The 23,614-nt window shown below is 46.4% G+C and overlaps 1 protein-coding gene across 1 annotated transcript in view; it reads left to right on the forward strand.

The window, feature by feature from the left end:
• LOC147104530 (uncharacterized) overlaps positions 1 to 23,614 on the forward strand; it is a 190,816-nt gene that overhangs the window by 153,676 nt on the left and 13,526 nt on the right. Inside the window, exons 6-9 of the mRNA XM_085961913.1 lie at positions 889 to 1,049; positions 3,546 to 3,644; positions 12,709 to 12,854; positions 20,027 to 20,198. Coding sequence (XP_085818039.1) covers positions 889 to 1,049; positions 3,546 to 3,644; positions 12,709 to 12,854; positions 20,027 to 20,198 — 578 coding nt within the window. The remainder of the gene's footprint in view (positions 1 to 888; positions 1,050 to 3,545; positions 3,645 to 12,708; positions 12,855 to 20,026; positions 20,199 to 23,614) is intronic.

Genomic DNA, 23,614 nt, shown 5'->3' on the forward strand with positions numbered 1-23,614 from the left:
TTAAACTGATACATGGCAATGTTTTCTGTAATTTTTTTTGGTGCGTGGGCCCTTTAATTGGCTGCGCAGCCCATTCAATTCTTTGCGCATGCGCGGTTATTTCCATTGAAAAGCCCGTGAGCGGCCTGCGCGGGACCTCCAGACCACTGCGCAGCCATGCGGGACCCTTGCTGCTTGGTTAGGCTGCAGGTAGAATATTGTATCCTGTTTTCAGCCCCTTACTTTGAGGAAAGATGTCAAGGTCATGGAGTGGGTGCAGAAGAGATTTACTAAGATGACACCAGGGATGAGAGGATTCAACTATGAGGAGAGACTAGAAAAACTTGGGCTCTTTTCAGTCGAACAAAGAAGGTTAAGAGCAGATCTGATAGTGGTGTTCAAAATTATGAGAGATTTTGTCAAGGTTAATCAGGAAAAACTATTTCCACTGATTGGTGAGTTGGTAACTAGAAGGCATACATTTAAGATCATCACCAAAAGAACGCAGAGTGTTGTTAGGAATTAGAATGCCCAACCAGAAACAGCAGTGGCAACAGAATCCAAAAAAAGAGAAATAGATAAAAATTTGAAAAGAATATTTTTCTTAAAGTAAGGGGACGAGACAAAGTGAATAGGTTTTTCAGAGAGCCAGCACACGTGCGATGGGCTGAAGGGCCTCCTTTTGTGCAGTAAAGCTCTATGCTTCTTCCAGAGTTGAAGTTGAAAACACAGTTATCCTCTATTCAGTCTCTCTCCCGCTCTTCTCCCAACATTGGGCATTCCATTATATAATCTGCAGTTAGACTTTCAGTGGCTGGCGATACCACGGTACAAATGGCCGAGCATTGCTCCGGCCCCTGACATCGGTCCACACAGACTCATTCCAACCCGCTCTTGTTGTTTGCCCAGGTGAACAAGCTGACCTCATCTTTGTTTTCTTTGACCCCATGGGTCAGGCCTTGTGCAAGCGGACCCTGAACATTGTGGAGAGGCTGAATGTGACGTCTGGCAAGAAGATGCACTTCTACCTGAGCAAGGCTGACGAGGCTGGAGTGACAACTGACAGACAGGTTGGTAGTCTATTCAACTTGGCCAGGGGGGCTTTTCCCCGTCTCCCGCCATAACTTCAGTGATAAACGGCGTCATTGGCCATTTTCAGCCATTTACAGGGCTTCTCTGGGAGGTTCGCAGGTCTCCTGACAAAGTTTCTGCAGGAGACCCCTGTGGAGTTTCAGGACCTTTATTTGCGTTGCTTTGTTCGAAATTTATTGTTTATTTATTCGAGGGTAAGACTTTGCTCCCCCAAGAGGCCGTGGATGTTGGGTCAATTGAAATCTTCAAGCCCGAGAGCGACAGATTTTTATTCGGTAAAAGTATCAAGGGATATGGAGCAAAGGTGGGTAAATGGAACAGAGGTATAGATCAGCCATGATCTCGTTGAATATCGGATCCGGCTTGAGGGGCTGACTGGCCTACTCCTGTTCCTATGCAATAGTGCAATCTGGTTGAGGATTCCACTGGCAGGAGAAGTGGAGAGTGAAGAGTCACTGCTGGTATTTTGCATTGATGGATTGTATTGATACAGACTGTAGAGGTGCAGTTCCATATTATATGGAACATACATTTAACATGCAGATGTAAAAAGTTGTTTTAATAACTCCGCAAGCATGTTGACCGGAAAAATCTCTCTCAGTTCCCAGACACATGTATTTGAATGTGATACTAAAGGGTTAACTCACTTAAAGTGGTAATTTCTCGGTGATATGTGAGACACCTGTGTAGTTTAACATTGGTGGCGAGCACCCTGGTAGCTTGCTTGTTAAAGGCAGCGTGTAATAACAACAACAACTTGCATTTGTATAGCGTCTTTAACATAGTAAAAACGTCCCAAGGCGCTGCACAGGAATATTATCAGACAAAATATGACACCAAGCCAAATAAGGAGCTATTAGGACAGGTGAACAAGAGCTTGGTTAAAGAGGTAGGTTTTAAGGAGCGACTTAAAGGAGAAGAGAGGTAGAGAGGGGGAGAGGTTTAGGGAGGGAATTCCAGAGCTTAGGGCCTCGTCAGCTGAAGGCACGGCCGCCAATGGTGGAGCGATGAAAATTGGGGATACGCAGGAGGCCAGAGTTGGTGGCGCGCAGATATCTTGAGGGGGTTGTGGGGCTGGAGGAGGTTACAGAGATAGGGCGGGGGCTAAGGGAGGGGGGGGAGGCCATGGAGGGATTTGAACACAAGGGTGAGAATTTTTTAATTGAGGCGTTGCCGGACCGGGAGCCAAGGTAGGTCAGTGAGCACAGGGGGCAGGAAGGTCTCGATTACCACACTCTGATGAGTTAGCTGGCCTTGGGTGGACTGGCAGAACAGCAGTACAATTATGCCTTAGCACCCTTGAGCTTGGGAGAGGGAAATTCAGCCAACGTTCCCAGTCCTGATTGCTATCCAGTTGGAAATGCACGTGTGTGAATGTCGGGTGAGGACAGGATGAAACTGTGGTGCTTTCCATAGTAGAATAGCCTGTCTGCGGCCATTATTTGGGTTTGCCAATGAAGAATGGCAGAGGGTGGCCAAACTGACCATCACCCGTGAAACTACCCAGCGCCTTAAGGACGGAGAAGGAATATTGGAATAAAAGAAAAGAATGTCGGTGAAGCTAACACTTTAACTGGTTTAGGGTCCTAAAATAATGATGCAGTGTCTGCTGACCAGAGTGTAAGAACACCCACCCACTTTGTTCGCAATTAGCACAGTGAGCTTGGGGATTCACCGTTGCCTAAGGCATGCCGAGCACTGTAATCGCCTCATGGACCGAGTGCAGTGTTGTTATTCAGCCCAACTGGTTAATGTTGCTCAGTTTCCCAGCGAGCTGAGAGGAAAGTAAAAGTTATTTCTCTCCGCGCAGTGAGACCAATGGCAGCTTAGTCTCCATCACTGTGGAATCAGCGCTGCACCTCCGGCTGTCTGAGGATGCAGAGTAGGTAGGGTGGGGTGGGGTGGGGAGTGTTGTGTCTGCTATACAAAGATAGTGGGAAAGAGAAAGAGACATCTGCGTTCTGGAATACAGAAATAGTGGGGAAGGGATGTAATGACGCAGTGAAGGTGGGAGGGGAGTGTTGGCGTTAGAGATGGCGAGGAACACGGTGTTCAATTTAAATAAATTTAAACATCACAAAGATCCCGCTGTCTCGTTTGAATTCCTTAAATAAACAGAGTGTGAAACGAGTGGCAGCCGTTTCCAGATGTTGTTTCACAGCTCGTGCCTGTGAATTCAGAATGTCTCACTCCTGTTAGGTCACACATACATCTATATATACATCACTCTTTTAACCACGGGTACCTATCATGCGACTGAACATCATCACGTTCCCATGTTCTATCAAGGTTATTACCATTTCTATTGAGCTTAACTTGCCAGTTGGATAATAATAATGAAAAGAAAACAACATATTCCATTTCAATATTATCCTGTTTATGTTACTGATACCAAGTAGGAAACAGATGCATTTGCCCGTTGAACGTTAAATTTATATTTTCATTAGCTGATGGTTTGATTTGATTGATTTTAGAAAGTGTTGATGCAGATAGGTCAAGAGTTATTTCGACGACCTGGGCTCAACAAATGCGGCTTTGAACTGCAGACTGTCTACATCCCTACCTCAAACATAGTAAGTACTCACAACATCCCAGCCGTCTACATTCCTAATTTAAAGTTGACCGCTCTCGAGATTCCAAACATCTATGGCCCCAACACAAGAAGCACACAGTCAGTACACCGACCATTAACCACAGAAGGTTGTTGGAAACTCCCACCACCCACATACCCAAACCCACAAGAGGTAAGCTCTTTGACAGTGTGACCATCTGCATTCTTGACCTGATTCAGTGTGCAGACCAGCAAGAACTCTCACTGGGACACAATGGGAATTTTACGTACATATAAATCTTGGAATCTCATGGTGGTGAAACAAGCAGCGCTGTTCCTGTAACGATGAGAAAGTCACCAATTACAGGAAACCGGTAATCAGACTTGAGATTGTTTGCTGTTTAATTCCCATAGGATTTGATGAGACATGATTTGCACATGTAGATAGCAGATTCAACCAGTGTTAAATGCTTACTGGACTTTGGTGAGTCATACAGTCTGTGCTTTCATTGTACATGCTGACAAAGTCCGTTGTGTTAGTGTTGGGGAGGAGGGAGAAACATTTTTGAAATTTCCTGAGATAATTAGACCTCCTCCCAAACCCTGAAGAAATACTGAACCTGCCTTTAACCTCACTTAGGAACTATTTTTCACCACTTCTTTCCAGTCCTGCTGAGCTGCCAAAGAGTCCCTGACCACACAGGCCGGCAGTTCAGTATCGGAATCGGCAAGGGCGATTCCGAGTTGGCTGCAGGCAGCTGCATGAGACTGAGACTAAATAAAAGAACAAGAGTAACCCCTACAGTGCCAGCAACTTCAGGGAATGCAGCCCCTCTTTACACCCTACTACGCAACCCTCTCCCTGCTGGACTGATGTCAGATTTACGTTCACACTGTGATGCTCGCAATAATACAAGTAGTGATGTTACTGAGATGGCAGAAGTGGCTTTGTTACTGTAATGCTAAAATGTACATTTAATCTTATGAAAGGATTACTTCGACCTGCCTGTCGGCTGTTTCTCTTCCTTATCTCGCCTCTATATTCTCCATTTTAATGTAATTTTAAGGTACTGCAGGCCTTCCTCCCCTTATTAAAGGGGCGAGGCCTAGCGCAGCGCGGCCTGGGGCCCAGTTGGGCCACCAGGGATCAGAGTGCCGGCAAAACAGCCCAACACTCAAAAAAGCGCCGGGCTCACGCAGCCAGCCGGCACCCCGCAGGGGGGCTGCAGAGGAGGCCGGGGACAGCAGAGGGGGCAGGTGCTGGCAGGCGGCCAGCAACAAAAATGGCCGCCCGGCACCTCCCCTTTAATTTGCGCCGCCCTGGCCACAGGTAGGCCCCATTGACCCTGTCGGATATAGCATCCGGTGGTAAGTCGGGGGCGCTACCGAAGATCGCGAGCGGGGCGCTGCGCATGGCGATGACGTCATCACGGGCGGCGCAGCGCCGCAGGGCGCTAACTGTTACCGCCGCCGTCAACCTCCCACTAAATTTCGCAGGAGGCGTTGGCGGCACCGCGCCGTGCCCAGGCGCTAGTTGCTTTGCACCCCATTAGCGCCCTCTTGGGAGGCACAAAGCAACCGAATTTTTAGGCCAAAGTTCCAAAGACCATTTTTTCAACCAATCAGGAGGAGGAAGGTCATTGAGCTTTGACCTGAGCATGCCATTAGAGCTGAATTTCTATTGTGGTCTTTAGGCTGATCAAGAAATTGCAAGGAAGAACCTTGTGGTAACCCAGGCAAGCAGGCATACCAGAATGAGTTATTGCGATAGCAAAATACTGCGGATGCTGGAAATCCGAAATAACAAACAGAAAACGCTGGAAAAACTCAGCAGGCCAGGGCAACGTCCGTGGAGAGAGAAATAGAGTCAACGTTTCAGGTCGAAACCCTTCATCAGAACTGAGAAAAAACACAGGAAATGAAACAGATTAAAAGGCCAGTTTGGGGGCTGGGAAATGGGGGAGGGGATGAAAGAACACAAGGGAAGTGAAGAGACATTAAGAGGTATTCAAGACGAGACGAGATGGTAATAGGTTGCCTGTCATTTTAATTCACCGCCCATTCCCACTCAGACCTCACCGCCCTCGGGTTCTTGCATTGTTCCACGGAAGCCCAGCGGAAGCTCGAGGAACAGCACTTTACTCCGGACTCAATATCGAGTTCAACAATTTCAGATCATAACCTCGGCCCCTATTACATTTTTATATATTTTTTATCCACACCTTTGGTTTGTGCCTTTTCCCTTTTTTTTTCTCTCCCACATGGCAGCTGTCTCTCACTCTGCCAGCGCACTTCACACTTCATCTAGAGCCGTCTTTTGTCTCTTTACTTGTCCTATTACCATCTTGTCTCGTCTTGAATACCTCTTAATGTCTCTTCACTTCCCTTTTGTTCTTTCATCCCCTCCCCCATTTCCCAGCCCCCAAACTGGCCTTTTAATCTGTTTCATTTCCTGCCTTTTCTCTCAGTTCTGATGAAGGGTTTCGACCTGAAACGTTGACTCTATTTCTCTCTCCACGGATGTTGCCTGGCCTGCTGAGTTTTTCCAGCGTTTTCTGTTGTTAGAATGAGTTATTGCTCTGGGTGGGGGGGGCCGCTGTCTGAGAGTTGAAGCTCCCCTCTCTTTCCTGTCTCCTTGGAAGTGTCTGCCCATGTCTCCCAGATGACCTGACTGACGTCAAGTTTGTGGGATGAGAGTACAGTACAGCGCGAATTAAATATTAAACCACCTTTCTTGATGGATTAGTGCCACAAGTTCTTTGACATTCACTTCAGCGAATGGAACAGGCAGCTGGGACCTCTGTTTAGTGTCATATCAGCAAATATTTCTGACAATCCAGGATCCCTCAATGCTGTGCTGGAGTGTCAGTCTAGATTAATCTCCTGGAGTGGGGTTTAGACTCCGAGGCAAGAGTGCGACAAACTGAGCATAGCTGACATTGCAGAGATTGTGGGGTGAATTTAAACGCCCACAAACAGGTGGGTTGGGGGTCGGATGAGATGTAAAAACATTTTAAATCTCAAACCCGACCCTAACTCGCCTCCATCCCACCCACTTCCGGGTTTAACAAAGGTGGGACTGGGTGCGGGTAGCAAACCCGCTCCCAGGAGGTGGGGTGGCCATTCAAATATTATAATGAGGCTGGGAGCCTCACATTTAACTTCCCTTACAGGTTTAACCCTGGCCAGCCAGGTTTTCCAGGCCTCGGGAAACCCGGCAGCTCAAGGGAGACGAGGACAGCATCAGGGAAAAGGTAAATGGCTTTACAGCACTGCTTGTGGGCCAGGAAGAGCCAGAGTGCTTCCACACTGCTTTTATTATGTCACTGTCAGCTTTTAATTCTTTTTGAAGAGGGTCTATTTGAATGTAGTTTTTGCCTATTCTTGTTTAATTCAGCCATGCATCAACTGAAGCTGAGAAGGTGGATGAATGACATTCTTCCACCCCTCTGCCAATCCCACTCTTGAGCCAGTCACTAGGAAATGCTTCAGAATTCTGCGATGACAACATGCCCTCCAATTTTCATTCCTCTGTAATTTATTGTTCTGAGATTAATAGATTTTTGTTTGATAACGGGTATCAAGGGATATGGAGCAAAGGGGGGTAAATGGAATTGAGGTACAGATCAGCCATGATCTAATAAAATGGCGGAACAGGCTGGTGGGGCTAAATGGACTACTCTTGTTCCTATGTATTACCCCAGGCAGCTGGGATAAGATTCAAACATAGAAAAATAGGAGCAGGAGTAGGCCATTCGGCCCTGCTCCTCCATTCAGTACGTTCATGCCTGATCCTCTATCTCAATACCATATTCCCGCTCTCTCCCCATACCCCTTGATGCCTTTTGTGTCTAGAAATCAATCTATCTCCTTCTTAAATATATTCAGTGACTTGGCCTCCACAGCCTTCTGTGGTAGAGAATTCCACAGGTTCACCACCCTCTGAGTGAAGAAATTTCTCCTCAACCCAGTCCTAAATGTCCTACCCCATATCCTGAGACTGTGACCCCTCGTTCTAGAACCCCCAGCCAGAGGAAACATCCTCCCTGCATCCAGTCTGTCTAGCCCTGTCAGAAATTTACACGTTTCAATGAGATCCCCTCTCATTCTTCTAAACTCTAGTGAATACAAGCCTAGTTGACCCAATCTCTCCTCATACGACAGTCCTGCCATCCCAGGAATCAGTCTGGCGAACCTTCGCTGCACCCTCTCTATGGCAAGTGTATCCTTTCTTAGGTAAGGAGACCAAAACTGCACACAGTACTCCAGGTGTGGTCTCACCAAGTCCCTGTACAACTGTAATAAGACATCCTTGCACCTGTACTCAAATCCTCTTGCAACATACCATTTGCCTTCCTAACTGCTTGCTGCACCTGATTACAAAGTGGAATGGGGTACAGGCCTGAAGGAGCTATTGAACATGATGTAGCTGAGCTAATGTTACTGGAGATGCAGTCATGATAGATGATTCAGCATCATCCGTGTGTCCTAATTCAGCTCTCTTCCAATTGCAAGGTCAGTAACCCTTTCCAGGCTGCAACCCACCCTGATGATGCCATCAGCGCTCACTATTTCAACTGAAGCATTCAAATAGTGATTGAAGTGCAGAGGAGAAAATGGCAGGTGATTAATGTTAATCAGGGTTCTTGGTAACTGATTTTTTAAATAGTCCTGATAGTAAAATTTCCACCTTAAACATGGTGTCTTGATGGCAAGATCCCCAGTTTAAAGTGGGATGCTGATGGTGAGATCTCCATTTCAAACTAGGGACCCTGATGTTGAAGCCCCTTGTTTAAAAGAGGGTTCTAATGATGAGATTCCCTTTGTAAAAGGGGTCCCGAATGATGACATTCATTTTATAAAAGGGGTCCCTTATGATGAAATTCATTTGTTAAGAGAGGTTCCTAATGATACGACTCCCTCTGTAGAAGTGGGTTCGGGTCGTGAGATCCCCTCTTTGAAAATTCATACAGTAGCTTGCCTTGACGCAGTGTGAATGCCAGCTCTAATCTGCAGAATGAGACAGAGACTCCAGGCAGCCCACATAAACCTGTCAGGTAACTGGCTTCAATTCAGTCTGCTCTTGCACCAATTAATCTTCTTGTGGTGACATCTCGCTGCCTGGATTTAATATCTGCTTCGATCTCTCGGACGCTTCTGTTGCATGGGCAATAACTCTTGGTAGCCTGACTGTATCTCCTGGCCCTTGTAGGGGTGGCTGCATGAGGTTGACAGGCTGTTAATCATGTCACCTCACAAGTCGCCGATGAAAGAAACTGCACTGTAAGGCACGGCCGAGATTTAAAGCCGCAGTGTGCGTTTTCAAAATCGACTTTATTTTCACTTGGAATTTTTGCCGTCGCCAAGTGCTGAGGCATAAAAACATTTTTCAACCAGCGCTCGCAGGCCAGTTATTGCATAGGTTGGAGTCAGGGTAAAGCTCCCTCCTTACTGCCCCATCAAGCTCTCTAATGTCAAGTATAGTGCGGTTAGATTGAAGGTAAAGCTTGGAACTGCTTTATAAATAGCTGAGATACATTGAAAGCAGCAAGAGTTACTAAAATAGGTTAAAACCATCTTATTTTAACTAGCTCTGTACTGATTAGTTCTCAATTTATGGCGACCACAGCTTTTCCCCTTTAGGAACCCTACATGCCAGAATGAATGCACTGACGCAAATGAGCCAGATAGAAAGAGTTTTACGTCTAAACTGTGCTACATCCGGTCTGGGAGTGCTTGATGAGGCAGCGTAGAGTTAACTCTGTTGCTGACCCTGACCTTGAGGTTAATGCTCCACAACAACAACTTGTATTTATATAGCGCCTTTAATGTAGTAAAACGTTCCCAAGGTGCTTCACAGGAGTATTATAAGACAAAAAATTTGACACCGATCCATATAAGGAGAAATTAGGGCAGGTGACCAAAAGCTTGGTCAAAGAGGTAGGTTTTAAGGAGCGTCTTAAAGGAGGAAAGAGGGGTAGCGAGGCGGAGAGGTTTAGGGAGGGAATTCCAGAGCTTAGGGCCTAGGCAACAGAAGGCACGGCCACCAATGGTTGAGCGATTATATGATCAGGGATGCTCAAGAGGGCAGAATTAGAGGAGCGCAGATATCTCGGGGGGGTTGTGGGACTGGAGGAGATTACAGAGAAAGGGAGGGGCGAGGCAATGGAGGGATTTGAAAACAAGGATGAGAATTTTGAAATCGAGGCATTGCTTAACCGGGAGCCAATGTAGGTCAGCAAGCACAGGGGTGATGGGTGAACGGGACTTGGTGCCAGTTAGGACACGGGCAGCTGAGTTTTGGATGACCTCAAGTTTACGTAGGGTGGAATGTGGGAGGCCAGCCAGGAGTGCATTGGAATAATCAAGTCTAGAGGTAACAAAGGCAAGGATGAGGGTTTCAGCAGTGGATGAGCTGAGGCAAGGGTGGAGATGGGCAATGTTATGGAGGTGGAAGTAGGCGGTCTTAGTTATGCTGCGAATATGTGGTCGGAAGCTCCTTTCAGGGTCAAATATGACACCAAGGTTGTGAACAGTGTGAATCAGCCTCAGACAGATGTTAGGGAGAGGGATGGAGTCGGTGGCTAAGGAACGGAGTTTGTGGCGGGGACTGAAAACAATGGCTTCGGTCTTCCCAATATTTAATTGGAGAAAATTTCTGCTCATCGGACAAGCAGCAATCACACCCTTCAATTTAGGAAGTAAGAAAAAAAATCAGCCCTAAAACTTTGGCAGGAGATCGGCAGAAACCCCATGGAAATAGCTGCAAACGACCACGGATGCCGTTTTTCTTGGGGGGGGGGAATTCTGCTGTTCTCCCACCGAAGTTACCTCAATAGATCAGATAACCACCACAGAATTTCCAAACCATCAGATATATTTATATGTAAAAATAAATAATTTAGAGATGCTTGCGATCATTAGGTTCACATGTAGCTTAAGCCCGAGGTCCTATTTTTGATCCTGCATATTGCATCCAATTTCAAATCCTACCCGGCTCATTTGCGGTCAGTGCATTCATTCTGACGTGCAAGGTTTGCCATAAATGAACAGCTAATCGATACAGAGCTAGTTAAAGAACTACGACTGTTGAACCTATTATGGCATGACTTGCTGCTTTCAATACATCTCAGACTTACTTACTTCAGCTACTACAATAGCAAAATACTGCGGATGCTGGAAATCTGAAATAACAACAGAAAATGCTGGAAGCACTCAGCAGGTCAGGCAGCATCCGTGGAGAGAAAAACAAGAGTTAACCTTTCAGGTCGAAGGGTCACAGACCTGAAACGTTAACTCTGTTTCTCTCTCCACGGATGCTGCCTGACCTGCTGAGTGTTTCCAGCATTTTCTGTTGTTATTACTTCAGCTATTGTTCAGTACTGGTAGCCAAAGTATCTGTACATAACGATAGCCAAACCTAATAACGCCCAAATACATTATAGGAATGTGACCCAATTGTCAAAAAGGGAGAGAAAGATTTCAGAGCTATTGATAAACATACCCTTCATTCAAGTGATTTTGAACTAGGGCTGCTTGTGAAAATATTTAAAAAAATAAAGTTTGCAAGCCTAAATCCGAACTGAAGTTTTGCAGTTTAGCCACATAGCATAAGATGGCTACGGCAATGTCATCCTACTCAGAATGCACTGCAGAAGAGAAGGAACAACGGTGATGTGAAAGTAATATTAAAGGCTGAGTTTCCGTCACACATAGATCATTCAGGCTCAGAAGGAGATTTACATTTGTGAGTAAATTATAGTGTATCTTAAAATTAATATATACATGAGGTATATCTCTGACTGCCCCTCCCATAAACCCAGATGTAAGATGTGGTATCAGACATTTAATACTGATATGTTAAAGGTTTCTTATGTTAAAATATATCTTGTTGATAGCTGTAATTTGTTTCAAAATGTACGCTGGGAGCGATTTAAAGTAAAATCGTCTTGTGTTTCTTCATCTTTCCCTCTCTGCGTATGAAAGCTATGACTGATCATTTTCACTCTGCTTGTGTTCCACTCCCTCTGCATCACTGTTGAAAGCTTTAATCAGTCTTTTTTAAATAGCTTCTTTAAGTCTCTCAGGAATAGCTTCCATTCTCTCGCTGTCCCTGTTGCCTCGGAGTGAGATTACCCAGTAATGAGCTGAATCATGGCACTCTCCGTGCTGTGGATTTGTAACTGGGTCAACGTTACCCCATACTCATTTTGCTCAGGACTCTTGCAGCTGTCTGAGAATGGAAACTTTAATCCCATCAGTCTGGAGTAGATTTCAGCCCAGATTGTTCAGACCCATTTTTCACAGCCTTACTGGCATTCTAGGAGATGATCTTTAACACCAGTGTGTATGTGTTTTAAAAACAGCTACAGACTCTTGCTTCAAAGTACATTGAATCAGACCAGGACTTGTGATTGGTTTCAACTCTGAAGCTTGAGTACACTGTGTATGGGTGGTAGACATGGAAATGCAGTTAGCTGGAATTTTATGGGACACAATATTTCCAAAAGTCAGAAGTAAAAAGCTGCTAATGTAGTGTAAAACTTGAGCAGAAGCTGTTTTACACTAAATGGTCAACTCAATGGATTCATGGTCAAAGTCAAAGTGCTTACAATTGTGCTGTATTACTAACAAGCCCGCCTTCACCCAAAGTGGTAAAAGCAGCTCTGAGCAAAAAGGCAACTCCTGGAGCATCTGCACAAAGTAAAGTTGTCCATTGACAGTGAAGACTGAGCTTTGTGGAGATGTTCCAGATTTAATGGACCATAAGATAGTCACTAATAAATTCAATAGGAAATTCAGAAGAAACTTCTTTACCCGGGGAATGGTTAGAATGTGGAACTCACTACCACAAGGAGTAGTTGAGGCGAGTAGCATAAATACATTTAAGGGGAAGCTAGAAAAACACATGCTGGAGAAAGGAGTAGAAGGATATGCTGATAGGGTTAGATGAAGAGGGGTTGGCGGGGGGAGGCTCTTGTGGAGCATAAACACCAGCGTGGACCAGTTGGGTCGAATGGCCTGTTTCTGTGCTGTACATTCTATGTAATGCTGAGTCTTCATTTGCCTTTCCTGTTCCTCCCCAGTCTGGTCACGGCATGAATCAGATTGGTGAAATGTGCAAGACCATTGAGAAAACAATTAACGAGACTGTACAGAACACCCTGAACCAGCTGGAGAAGGACTGCAGCCTGATCACAGAGACTATTACTAATAAACTCACACAAGACAGGTAATTTTCTTCCACTTGATGTTCCACAGCTCTTTGGTATCACTTGACGTTCTCTGTATGTTCAGTTGTTTAGATCCTGCCAACCTTTGCCATTCTCTGCCATTTTTTAAGGAACAAGAAGATGAAAGTTACAAGGTTAGGCTTTGCATTGTATGCACTCATTTCATTATTGCAGCAAGGGAAAGTAAATGAAATGCAACAACTTGGTGCTTATTATGAAAAGATTAGGGAGGAGTAAGTGAAGCATGCCATTATTGCAGCATTCAGCTGCAGGATCCAAGGGGGTTAATTAGGATAACCCTCGAAAACGGGCGCGCGGATCACGATACAGGATTAACCCGCGCCCGTTCATTGCGATGCAGACAGCACATTAAATTCGTGCTGCCTGCTGTTTTAAATTTTTGCTGCGTGCAGCCAGCACTACCCGCGCTGTTCATTGGCTGCACGGATCAGCAGGGGGCCCAATATCACAAGTGGCTAGCGCTGCTTAAAGGCAGCCTGCACCTCTTAAAGTGGAGGTGCATTTTGGCTGCAAGAAGTGGTGGGAGTCCTTTGTATAGCGAATCGCTGCTGTGATACTTGAGGAATGGCTGAAGATGCAAGAGAGCGAGCACCATTGTTTTCAGACATTGTACTGGAGGTCTTGGTGCAAGACGTGGAGAGAGGGAAAGACGTCTTGTATCTGCAGGGGGGCAGGAGGTTCTCCAGACATATGCGCAGGAGGCAGTGGGAAGAAGTAGCGGCAGAGGTCAATGCCAGGAATGTTGCTCCAAGAACATGGATGCAGTGCAGGAAGACGTTTAATGATCTGACACGAGTTGTCAAGGTGAGTGAGTTCAATCTTCAAATGGCACATCCTACCAACTGCACCACTACCCCCGTCCACTGCTCGATTCACTACACCCCCCTCACCCACCTACCATCAATCTCTATCAATCAGTACTCAACCCTTCAATTCATATGGTTCACCTCACTCTCACACACTTAGCACTATTGCAAGCACGCACCCACAACTCACATCTCGCACACATTGGCAGCTATTCAACCATGACAGCCACCTCTCCCAAGCATATTGCAGGACACTCACTGTCACACTTGCCTCTTTCTTGCAGGAGGAGATGGTGCATAACAGGAGGTAGCAGGAAAGAACTGGAGGAGGACACGCACACCTGCATGTTTTAACCCCCATGGAGGAGACAGTGGTGGCCATCTTGGAAAGGGGCATCACTGAGGCCGTGACTACCGGTGGAGCTGGTGGGATCAATGATGAGGTTATTTGCATACCTAATCCTCCTCTCTTTCCACTTCTCCCTCATCCCACAATCTCTGCTGACTCAAAAGCTGCAGATGGTGTAAGCAGTCGCTTCTTACTTTCTCCTATCCCCTCACCACAACCCAACCCTTGTCCCTTTTTCATTGCAGATACCCAAGAACTAGTACTTTCCCAGTCAGAAGAGGAAGAAGACAGTGAAGATGAAGAGACATGTCACGCGATCTTACACTCACAGCCACCAGCTGAGAGACTGACACAGTGCGTACTTTAGAGGCTAGGATAGAGGAGGAATCTGCACTTGGTGAGACACCAGGCACAAGTGCTCAGGAGCCAGGGTGAGGGGAAAGGATAGTGCCGATGCCAGCTCACTGGAAGGTGAGGTTGCACACTAGTTCTGCTGCATAGGAGTCAGATGAGGACTTTAATGGGCCAGGCTACAGAAGAAGGCTGATGGGTGTACCTAACCAAATGCTTGGTGTACTGGAAAGCTTGCCAGAAAGCCTGCGCTCAATGTCGAGGAGCATGGAGGAATCCTGCACTAACTTGGCAGAGACCTTTGCACAGAGCTTGGAGCCCATCCTTTCAAACATGGAACGGGTGGCCACCACCATCAGCACACCTGTGGAACCCACCATGATGCAGCGTCTGATGTCCGATGTCACAGCTTGCATTGCAGCATAAATAGCTTCCACCAAAGACCTGAGTGCTGAAGTGGAAGCCCAGAGCTACTCGAGGTCACTCTCCAAGGCCATCTGCTGTCTCCTCAATTGAAGGTCAGCAGCCTTCCACCAGCCATGCTGCAGCCACTGGGGAAGCACCTTGTAGGAGCACTGGGATAGGCAAAGACATACAGAAGACAGGCACTAAGGGAATGCACAAAGTGATTAGTTTCATTTTGTATGCATTATGTAATGATTGAATTTATAAGATTGAATTGGAGTGTGCATTTTCTGTTGGCTTTCATTTTTGTGTTGTCATAAAGAGGACAATGTGATGGTCAATGATAGAGGCAAGGTAAGGAGTGTGGGACTGTTGGTGAATGGGGAGGTGTGGCTGAAGTTACTGCTATTGCTCATGAATTATTTGATCACGTAGAGCCTGGGCAGAAAGGGGCTGTCAGCCTGTCAACATTGTAACCTCTCTTCCTGTTCCTCCATTTCATCTTGCACTTCCTCTTCCTCCTCCACCTTCTCCCCCTCTTCCTCTTCCTCATGCTCCTGCTCCTCAGCTTCTTGCCTGATAGGTGGTGGCAAGGGCTGTTCCCTCATTATAGCGAGTACGTGCAGCATACGACTACAAACCTTGATACCTGCTCAGCTGAGTACTGCAGGGCTGCTCTAGAGCAGTCCAGGCTGCGGAAGCGTTGCTTGAGGACGCCGATGGTGTGCGCTATAATATGCCTTGTGGCAGTGTGGCTCTCATTGTAGGCCTGCTGTGCACGTGTGCGTGGGTTCCGGACCAGAGTCATGAGTCATGTCATGAGAGGATAACCCTTGTCGCCCAGCAGCCAGCCTTTGACTTGCTGTGGTGGTTTAAATACAGGTGTAACAGAGAATTGCCGCAGAATGACGGAATTATGACTGCTGCCAGGATAACAGGCATTGACCCGGATGATGCGCTGCCTGTGGTCGCACACCAGCTGCACATTGAGGGAGTGGAATCCCTTTCAGCTCATGTACATAGCCGAGTTCACATGAAGTGCACACAAGGCAATGTGCGTGCAATCAATGGCACCCTGCACCATGGGGAAGCCTGCAATCTTAGCAAACCCTTGTACTCGCTCCGCCAGCTTGTCTCTGGCAAGAGGGAGTGAGATGAAGCTGTCTCTCTTTGTGTAGAGAGCCTCCGTGACTCCCCTTATACAACAGTGCACTGCAAACTGCGAGATGTTGCTTATATCTCCAGCAGCAGCCTGGAAGGAACCAGACGCATAAATGTTAAGAGCCACAGTCACCTTGACAACCACAGGCAATGCGGTCCTTGCCCTACTTTGAGGCTGCAGTTGTGGCTGCAGCAGTCGGCAGATTTCAGTCACAACCTCTTTTGACTTCAAGACCATTTAGAGTATTTAAACTTTGGCCAAGTATAAGAAATCTCCAAAAACACGTGCAATTGCACCAGCAGCCAGAATAAATAATCCAGCAACTAACCTGTAAGTAGTTTAATATTTAAATTAGTAAGTATTTAAAATAGATGGGGCGGGGGGGAGGTCCTTCATTCCATTTAACGTCATGTTCAGCTGTGCGAGGTTAAGACTATGCATTGGCTGGAGTGTGGAGTTCAAAAATGGCAGCGCTGGCGTCAAATCAGCGTTGTGCGCTGATTCGGGTCATGATCTGCCTGCTCTGCATGTTGCCGGCAGTCGTCAAGTGTACGGACACAAACCCCTTTACCAAGATGGCGTCCCGCGCACTTCCCATTGAAAGTGTGCTAGCGCATCTTGGACCCCATTTTCGACCCTTATGTGGCTGCGTAGCACCTACAAAACAGGCACTAAACGGCCCAATTGAGGCCCCCCAAGTCTTCTGTTTCTTCTGGCCCAATGACTATAGTTCTCCAAGAAGGTCTAATGTCCAGCACATCCTGCTGCGTTGTGAAGGTTTTGTACGGCTGGTTAGGCCTGGGCTTAACTTTGAGCGCTTGGCTTCTTTTACAAGGAATTTGGGTGATTCTTCTTAAGGTGTGGAACTCTCCCGATAGTTCAGCTAGTTAAGACAACGAGTAGCTGAGCTATAGGGACCAGAGGGATTCCTGGATCCACGTCTGTGCTGAACTCTCTGGTGTCAGTTGGAGCAGTGGTCGGAGCGCTGCGCTTGGTCTCAGCGCTTCTGAATGAAGGAGTGGAAAATCATCCGGAATTCCTGCCTCTGATCACTAGCCAGTGATTTCTGCTGGAAAGCAAAGTGTGTGGACATAAAGTCAGGGCAGGATCAGGCTCTGCTGTGATACCCATCTCCCACCGTGGTAGAATAGTCTACTGCACTCACACACAAAGGCTGGTCACCTAAGCGAGGGGCCCTGTGAAACTATCCCAGCAAGGGTGCAACGCTGTCAGAAGAGGAAGAGCGAACTGAAGCAAAATGGTGGGAAAGCGAGAAGGAAAGAAAAGGATGTAAGTACAAGATTGAAGAGAACTTCTTTAGCTAAGGAGCTTCCAATGTTAGGGTTGAACCATCTGGGATGTTAAAATGTGACGTCTTACAGTGCTGACACATATGAGAGGGAGTTACACTTCATAAGAATGAAGGAGCAATATGACCAAGGTTAGAAAGCATTGACTGTGCTCAATGAATCATAATGCTACTTGAAATAGATATAGTCAGCTTTAAAAAATCCCAAGAAATCCACTTACTCCCACACCATGGGTGCACGGCGACAGCATTGACTGTGTCGTGTTTGGTGTCAATGCCACACATAGACTGGGATAATTTATGGAAGGAATATGTGAGTTATAACTAAAATTCTTAAAGGCAACAAATCAGTGTTTCATAGTGAAGAAAAATAACCATCTCCCCACAGTCCCTATTTAATTTAGAACCTGCTGAAGCCATTGTGCAGTATCACCCCTTCCCCTCGTATCTGCTCAGGAGGTCGGTCAGCTCTTCCAAATAAGACCGCAGGGGCAACACCCACATTCCATCCAAATCTGGGCCATTGACATTCACGATCTAATCAAGGTTCAGGGATGTTGGTCTAGGTTGCCGATCTGCTGACCTGTATACTACGAAGTGGAAACATTCCAGTGTCTGGAACTGCCAAGTATTCAGTGAGCTGCTGTTCTCTTCATTGCTTTCAGCATTTGCCTACCTGATGTTTGAAACCTAGTTCCATGTAGGCACTCAGGTACCTTCTCTGTTAGTCGTACAGGAAACTTTTTTTTATCCGGCACCGACGGGACCGACGTGGTGCCGGTTCATCAAAAATTCCGGATCACCGAGCGCTATAGTAAAAGATACGGAGAGCTGAGAGCTCCGTATAAAGCAACAAACCCTGTTGCTTAGCAACAGGTTCAGAACAATGGCCACAAGTTACAAGCGTCTCTGTAGCTTAGCAACAGCTGCAGCCACACCCTTGCACAGCAACAGATGGAGGAAGGCAAGTAATATGAAGTATGAACCTACTCCTGAATTTTGCCGGTTAACCGAGATTTCTGGTTATTTAGGTGCTGGTAAATCGAAAGTTTCCTGTGTATAGTCGCCAGGAATTGCCCATTCCTCACTTCCTAAAGAGCACTTTCCACCTGTAATTATTGATCAAAATGGTCCATCCAGCTATTATGGCTCTTCAATTGATAGTCTACCCAAACAAAATATGTGTGTCCTACCCACCGTGGAGAATCAGGATTACCTGAGTGCATCGTCAATCTGCTGTTAGGCCTCTGCCAAGGCTACTCTTGGGCCATCATTGGGTTGGGGTCAGGTTTGACTCCATTGTCTTGCCCTCCCTGTGAAGTGGTGACGGGTCTTCCCTTCGCTTCCCGTCCCACCCTGACCCTCAACGTGACTACGATGGGAAACTGAGTGTCGGGGAAATGAAAGGTGCAAACCCACATCCTACCATTGCACGACACAACATGGCAGAGTCCCAATACTGCCGCAACCTCATTGATTTTATTATAAAACATTCACCTGGGGCTGAGCGGGAACATTTTCTCTGATTGTTATGTTTAAAGTGACCAGAGGACATCTCTTGCCCCCTACCCACGTCGCTGAAGTTCCTTGTTTGACCTGCTCCTTGATAGTTAAGTGGGTGATGTGCAACTGAGTCGTACACAACCAGGAAGATTGCAGGTTCAACCACCAGTTTGTGCTCAGTTAGCTGATCTCAGTAGAGATGCTATAATCAATCTCGGTGCCAGGGAGAGGAATAATCAGCCAGAGTCCCCACTCCTAATCACTATCCAATGGCCCCTGTGAAAACATGGATGTTTAATGAGGACAGCATTAGTTGTGATGCCCCATGAAGTTGAATAGTCTACCTACATTCACTGCCTTGGGGTCCGAATGAAAAACGATCACTTGGGTGAGAGCTGCCACCGTCCATAGAACTGTATCCCTATGTGAATCTTAGCTTTCAAAAGACAACAGGTAGAGTGGCAAACCTGCCCGGGTTACCCTGGAGTCTCTCGGAATAAAAGATTAATCTCCCGAACATTGCTGCGAGCGACCCAGGAGAGAAATCATAGCGGTATTTTCTTCTCCCGTTTCACTCTGTGGATATTTTCTATTGGTTCCATCCTGTGTCCAATAACATGCAGACAGCAACGATCGGTCCAGCCCACACTCCTCTTCATTGGGCAAGGTGTGGAGATGCCGGTGTTGGACTGGGGTGGACAAATGTAAGAAGTCACACAACACCAGGTTATAGTCCAACAGCTTTATTTGAAATCACAAGTTTTCGGTGCGCTGCTCCTTCGTCAGGTGAAGTGTCTGACGAAGAAGCAGCGCTCCGAAAGCTTGTGATTTCAAATAAAGCTGTTGGACTATAACCTGGTGTTGTGTGACTTCTTACATTCATTGGGCAAGTCAGACGAGCACGACTCTCCATTGGCGGTAACTGCTGACAATCACCAGTGAGTTACAGCTAAAGTCTGTATCCCAGACACTGATTGGTCCACTGACAGGCGAGAGGCTAGATCCTGGTTGGTCGTTTTCACTGTCCGCCATATGAACCCCACTCTCTGTGTTGCTAATGGATAGCAAAACTGTCAATCAAGGCAGGCAGCCAGTAGTGGGAGAGTGGACGTCAGGCGGCAAGAAGCCATGTAATTAAACCTCCTGGAATACGTCCAACCAGAGTTGGCAACCCTAACAACAGGGGAGAAAATTAGGGGGCGGGAGAGTGGGGAGAAGACAAAATGTCCACCATTTTCACACTAACAGTTTCCATCCTTTTGCAGTGAGACAGTGATGGTAAATACAAAGGCTCGTATCAGAAGCATCATTTTTAAAGCATTCGGTATCTTGCTGCCTACATTTTTTGCACTGAGCTTTGTGCTCACCACCCTTTCCAGACATCTGCTCCAGAAGCTGTTGAACGAGAGAATTCTGGATGTCCTCCTGACCTGTGCGGTACGTATGTGAGGCACTTAGACATTGCACAGCTTCCTGTCCTCAATTCAGTCAAATCTGCAGCAAGGAGTTGCTAACAGCTCTAACAGTTAACTACAGACATGAGTCAGATACCAGGGAGGGAGACCTCCTCTGATCACCATGTGTCAGCGACATCGTAAGCATAACAGGAAGGTTTTCCCCTGATCGCTATTTCTAGTGGAATCGTGAATTAGAATAATTTATGCTTTATCTAAGACAAGAGGAAATCATCTTCTTCACCCCAGGTGACTGTTGGGGTTTTATTATTCAACAACACAGCACTCACGGCTGAGGGTGAAGGCACAATGACAATGTACGTCCTGCTATAAAGTCATTTTGAAGGAGCTACAGATCAGTAGGTTACTGGGTTCATGCTCAATTCCCCGCAGAGGTGAGTCCCTTATCTCACAGGAACATAGGAATTGCTAGACGAGAAAAGACCAAGGTCCACCTAGTTTGCCTTCTGCCATGCTGGTAGTCAGATGATACAACGATACTGGAGTTGTTGACTAATCACATCAATCAATCTCTATCAATGAGTCTACAACAGACCCAGATATAACACGAGGAAAACCCCAGTGGAGGAGAGCTTAGGGAACCATAGGTCCAAAGTCACCTGTTCCTCCCAAGCATGCTACACTTACCACATGTCATGTCTCAAATTACTAAGAAGTCGCTTTTCTCACCTAGGTTTCTTCCCTACTCACATAAACACAATTTCCAGGAGTAGTCACTGGATAAGCAATTCGGAACGTACAGGAATCCAGTCTGTTTTTCTTTCCCTCCCCAGCCCAGGAGCGTTGAGGCCCATTGTCGGGTCCCTTTTGCTCCCCGGGTGAGACCAGCTAATTCTGCACAGGGTGAAAACTGAAGCCTAGATCTTCTAATTGCATGACTTTTGTGTTTATGTGAAATGGGGAGAAACCTAGGTGAGAAAAGGGACTTATTAGTAATTTGAGACATGACAAAATCCTGGCAATCTCATCCACAAAGTCTACCCAACTCCACTCTATAGGCACTCATATTTCATACTTACTGTGAGTCCAAGGCTTTTCCTCATACACTGTTTGCTTATTGGTGGATAAATCCTGCATCAGCCAGTGTCAGCCAATGGCTCAGTGGGTGGCACCCTCGCCTCTGAGTCAGAAGGTTGTGGGTTCATAGTCCCACTCCAGAGACGTGAGCACAAAAATCTAGGCTTACACTCCAGTGCTGAGGGAGTGCTGCACTGTCGGAGGTGCCGGCTTTCAGATGAGATGTTAAACCAAGGCCCCATCTACTCTTTCAGGTGGACGTAAAAGATCCCATGGCCAATATTTATCCCTCAATCAACATAACAAATACAGAGTATCTGGTCATTATCCTATTGCTGTTTGTGGGACCTTGCTGAGCGCAAATTGGCTGCCGCGTTTCCCACATTACAACAGTGACTACACTTCAAAAAGTACTTCATTGGCTGTAAAACACTTTGGGACATCCAGTGGACATGAAAGGTGCTATATAAATGCAAGTCTTTCTTTCTACATCAGAACACCAAGGTCTGTTAGTATCAGCAACTCAGATAGGAGCAGGCCATTCAACCACTCGAGTCTGTTCTGTCATTCAATTGGATCAAGGCTGATCTGTACCTCAACTCCATTTACCCACCTTTGCTCCCTTAATACCCGTACCTAATAAAAATCTTACCTATCACAGTTTTGACATTTTCAATTGACCCCCAGCCACAACACCTTTTTGAGGGAGGGAGTTCCCGATTTCCACTACCCTTTGTGTGAAGACGTGCTTCCTGACATCACCTCCAAATAGCCTAGCTCTAATTATAAGGTTCTGCCCCCTTGTCCTGGACTCCCCCACCAGAGGAGATCGTTTTTTTCTCTACCTACCCTATTAATTCCTTTAATCATCTTAAACACCTCAATAAGATCACCCCTTAATCTTCTATAATCAAGGGAAAATGTGGGGGAAATGCTAGAGTCCATTATAAAAGATGTAATAGCAGAGCACTTGAAAAACAGTGACAGGATCGGACAAAGTCAACATGGATTTACAAAAGGCAAATCATGCTTGACTAATCTACTGGAATTTTTTGAGGATGTAACTGGTAGAATAGATAAGGGAGAACCAGAGGATGTGGTGTATTTGGACTTTCAGAAGGCTTTCGATAAGGTCCCGCATAAGAGATTAGCGTGTAAAGTTAAAGCACATGGGATTGGGGGTAAGGTACTAACTTGGATAGAGAACTGGTTGGCAGACAGGAAGCAAAGAGTTGGAATAAACGGGTCTTTTTCCGAGTGGCAGTGGGGTACCGCAGGGATCGGTGCTCGGACCCCAGCTATTCACAATATATATTAATGATCTAGACGAGGGAACTAGATGTAATATCTCCAAGTTTGCAGACGACACAAAGCTGGGTGGGCGTGTGTGCTGTGGGGAGGATGCAGAGAAACTCCAGTATGATTTGGACAGGTTGGGTGATTGGGCAGATGCATGGCAAATGCAGTATAATGTGGATAAATGCGAGGTTATCCACTTTAGTGGCAAAAACAGGAAGACAGATTATTATCTGAATGGCAATAGATTGGGAAAAGGGGAAGTGCAACGAGACCTGGGTGTCCTTGTGTACCGGTCGCTGAAGGTAAGCATGCAGGTGCAGCAGGCAGTTAAGAAGGCAAGTGGTATGTTGGCCTTCATAGCGAGAGGATTCGAGTACAGGAGCAAGGGTGTCTTGCTGCAATTGTACAGGGCCTTGGTGAGACCACACTTTGAGCATTGTGTACAGTTTTGGTCACCTTATCTGAGGAAGGATGTTCTTGCCACGGAGAGAGTGCAGCGAAGATTCACCAGACTGATACCTGGGATGGCAGGAATGACGTATGAGGAGAGATTGGGTCGATTAGGCCTATATTCGCTAGAGTTTAGAAGAATGAGAGGGGATCTCATTGAAACTTATAAAATTCTAATAGGACTAGACAGACTAGATGCAGGAAGGATGTTCCCGATGGTGGGGCAGTCCAGAACCAGGGGTCACAGTCTAAGGATAAGGGGTAAGCCATTTAGGACTGAGATGAGGAGGAATTTCTTCACCCAGAGAGTGGTGAACCTGTGGAATTCTCTACCACACAAGGCAGTTGAGGCCAATTCATTAAATATATTCAAGAAGGAGTTAGATATATTTCTTAAGGCTAAAGGGATCAAGGGATATGGGGAGAAAGCAGGAACAGGGTACTGAATTTGGATGATCAGCCATGATCTCATTAAATGGCGGAACAGGCTCGAGGGGCCGAATGGCCTACTCCTGCTCCTATCTTCTATGTTTCTATGAATACAAGCCTAGTCTATGCAATCTGTTCTCATAATTTAACCCTTTTAGCCCTGGTATCATTCTGGTGACTCTG

The sequence above is a fragment of the Somniosus microcephalus genome, chromosome 19, assembly GCF_052327205.1.
Source record: "Somniosus microcephalus isolate GS21.2 chromosome 19, FLI_Smic_1.0, whole genome shotgun sequence".
Classification (NCBI taxonomy): Eukaryota; Metazoa; Chordata; class Chondrichthyes; order Squaliformes; family Somniosidae; genus Somniosus; species Somniosus microcephalus.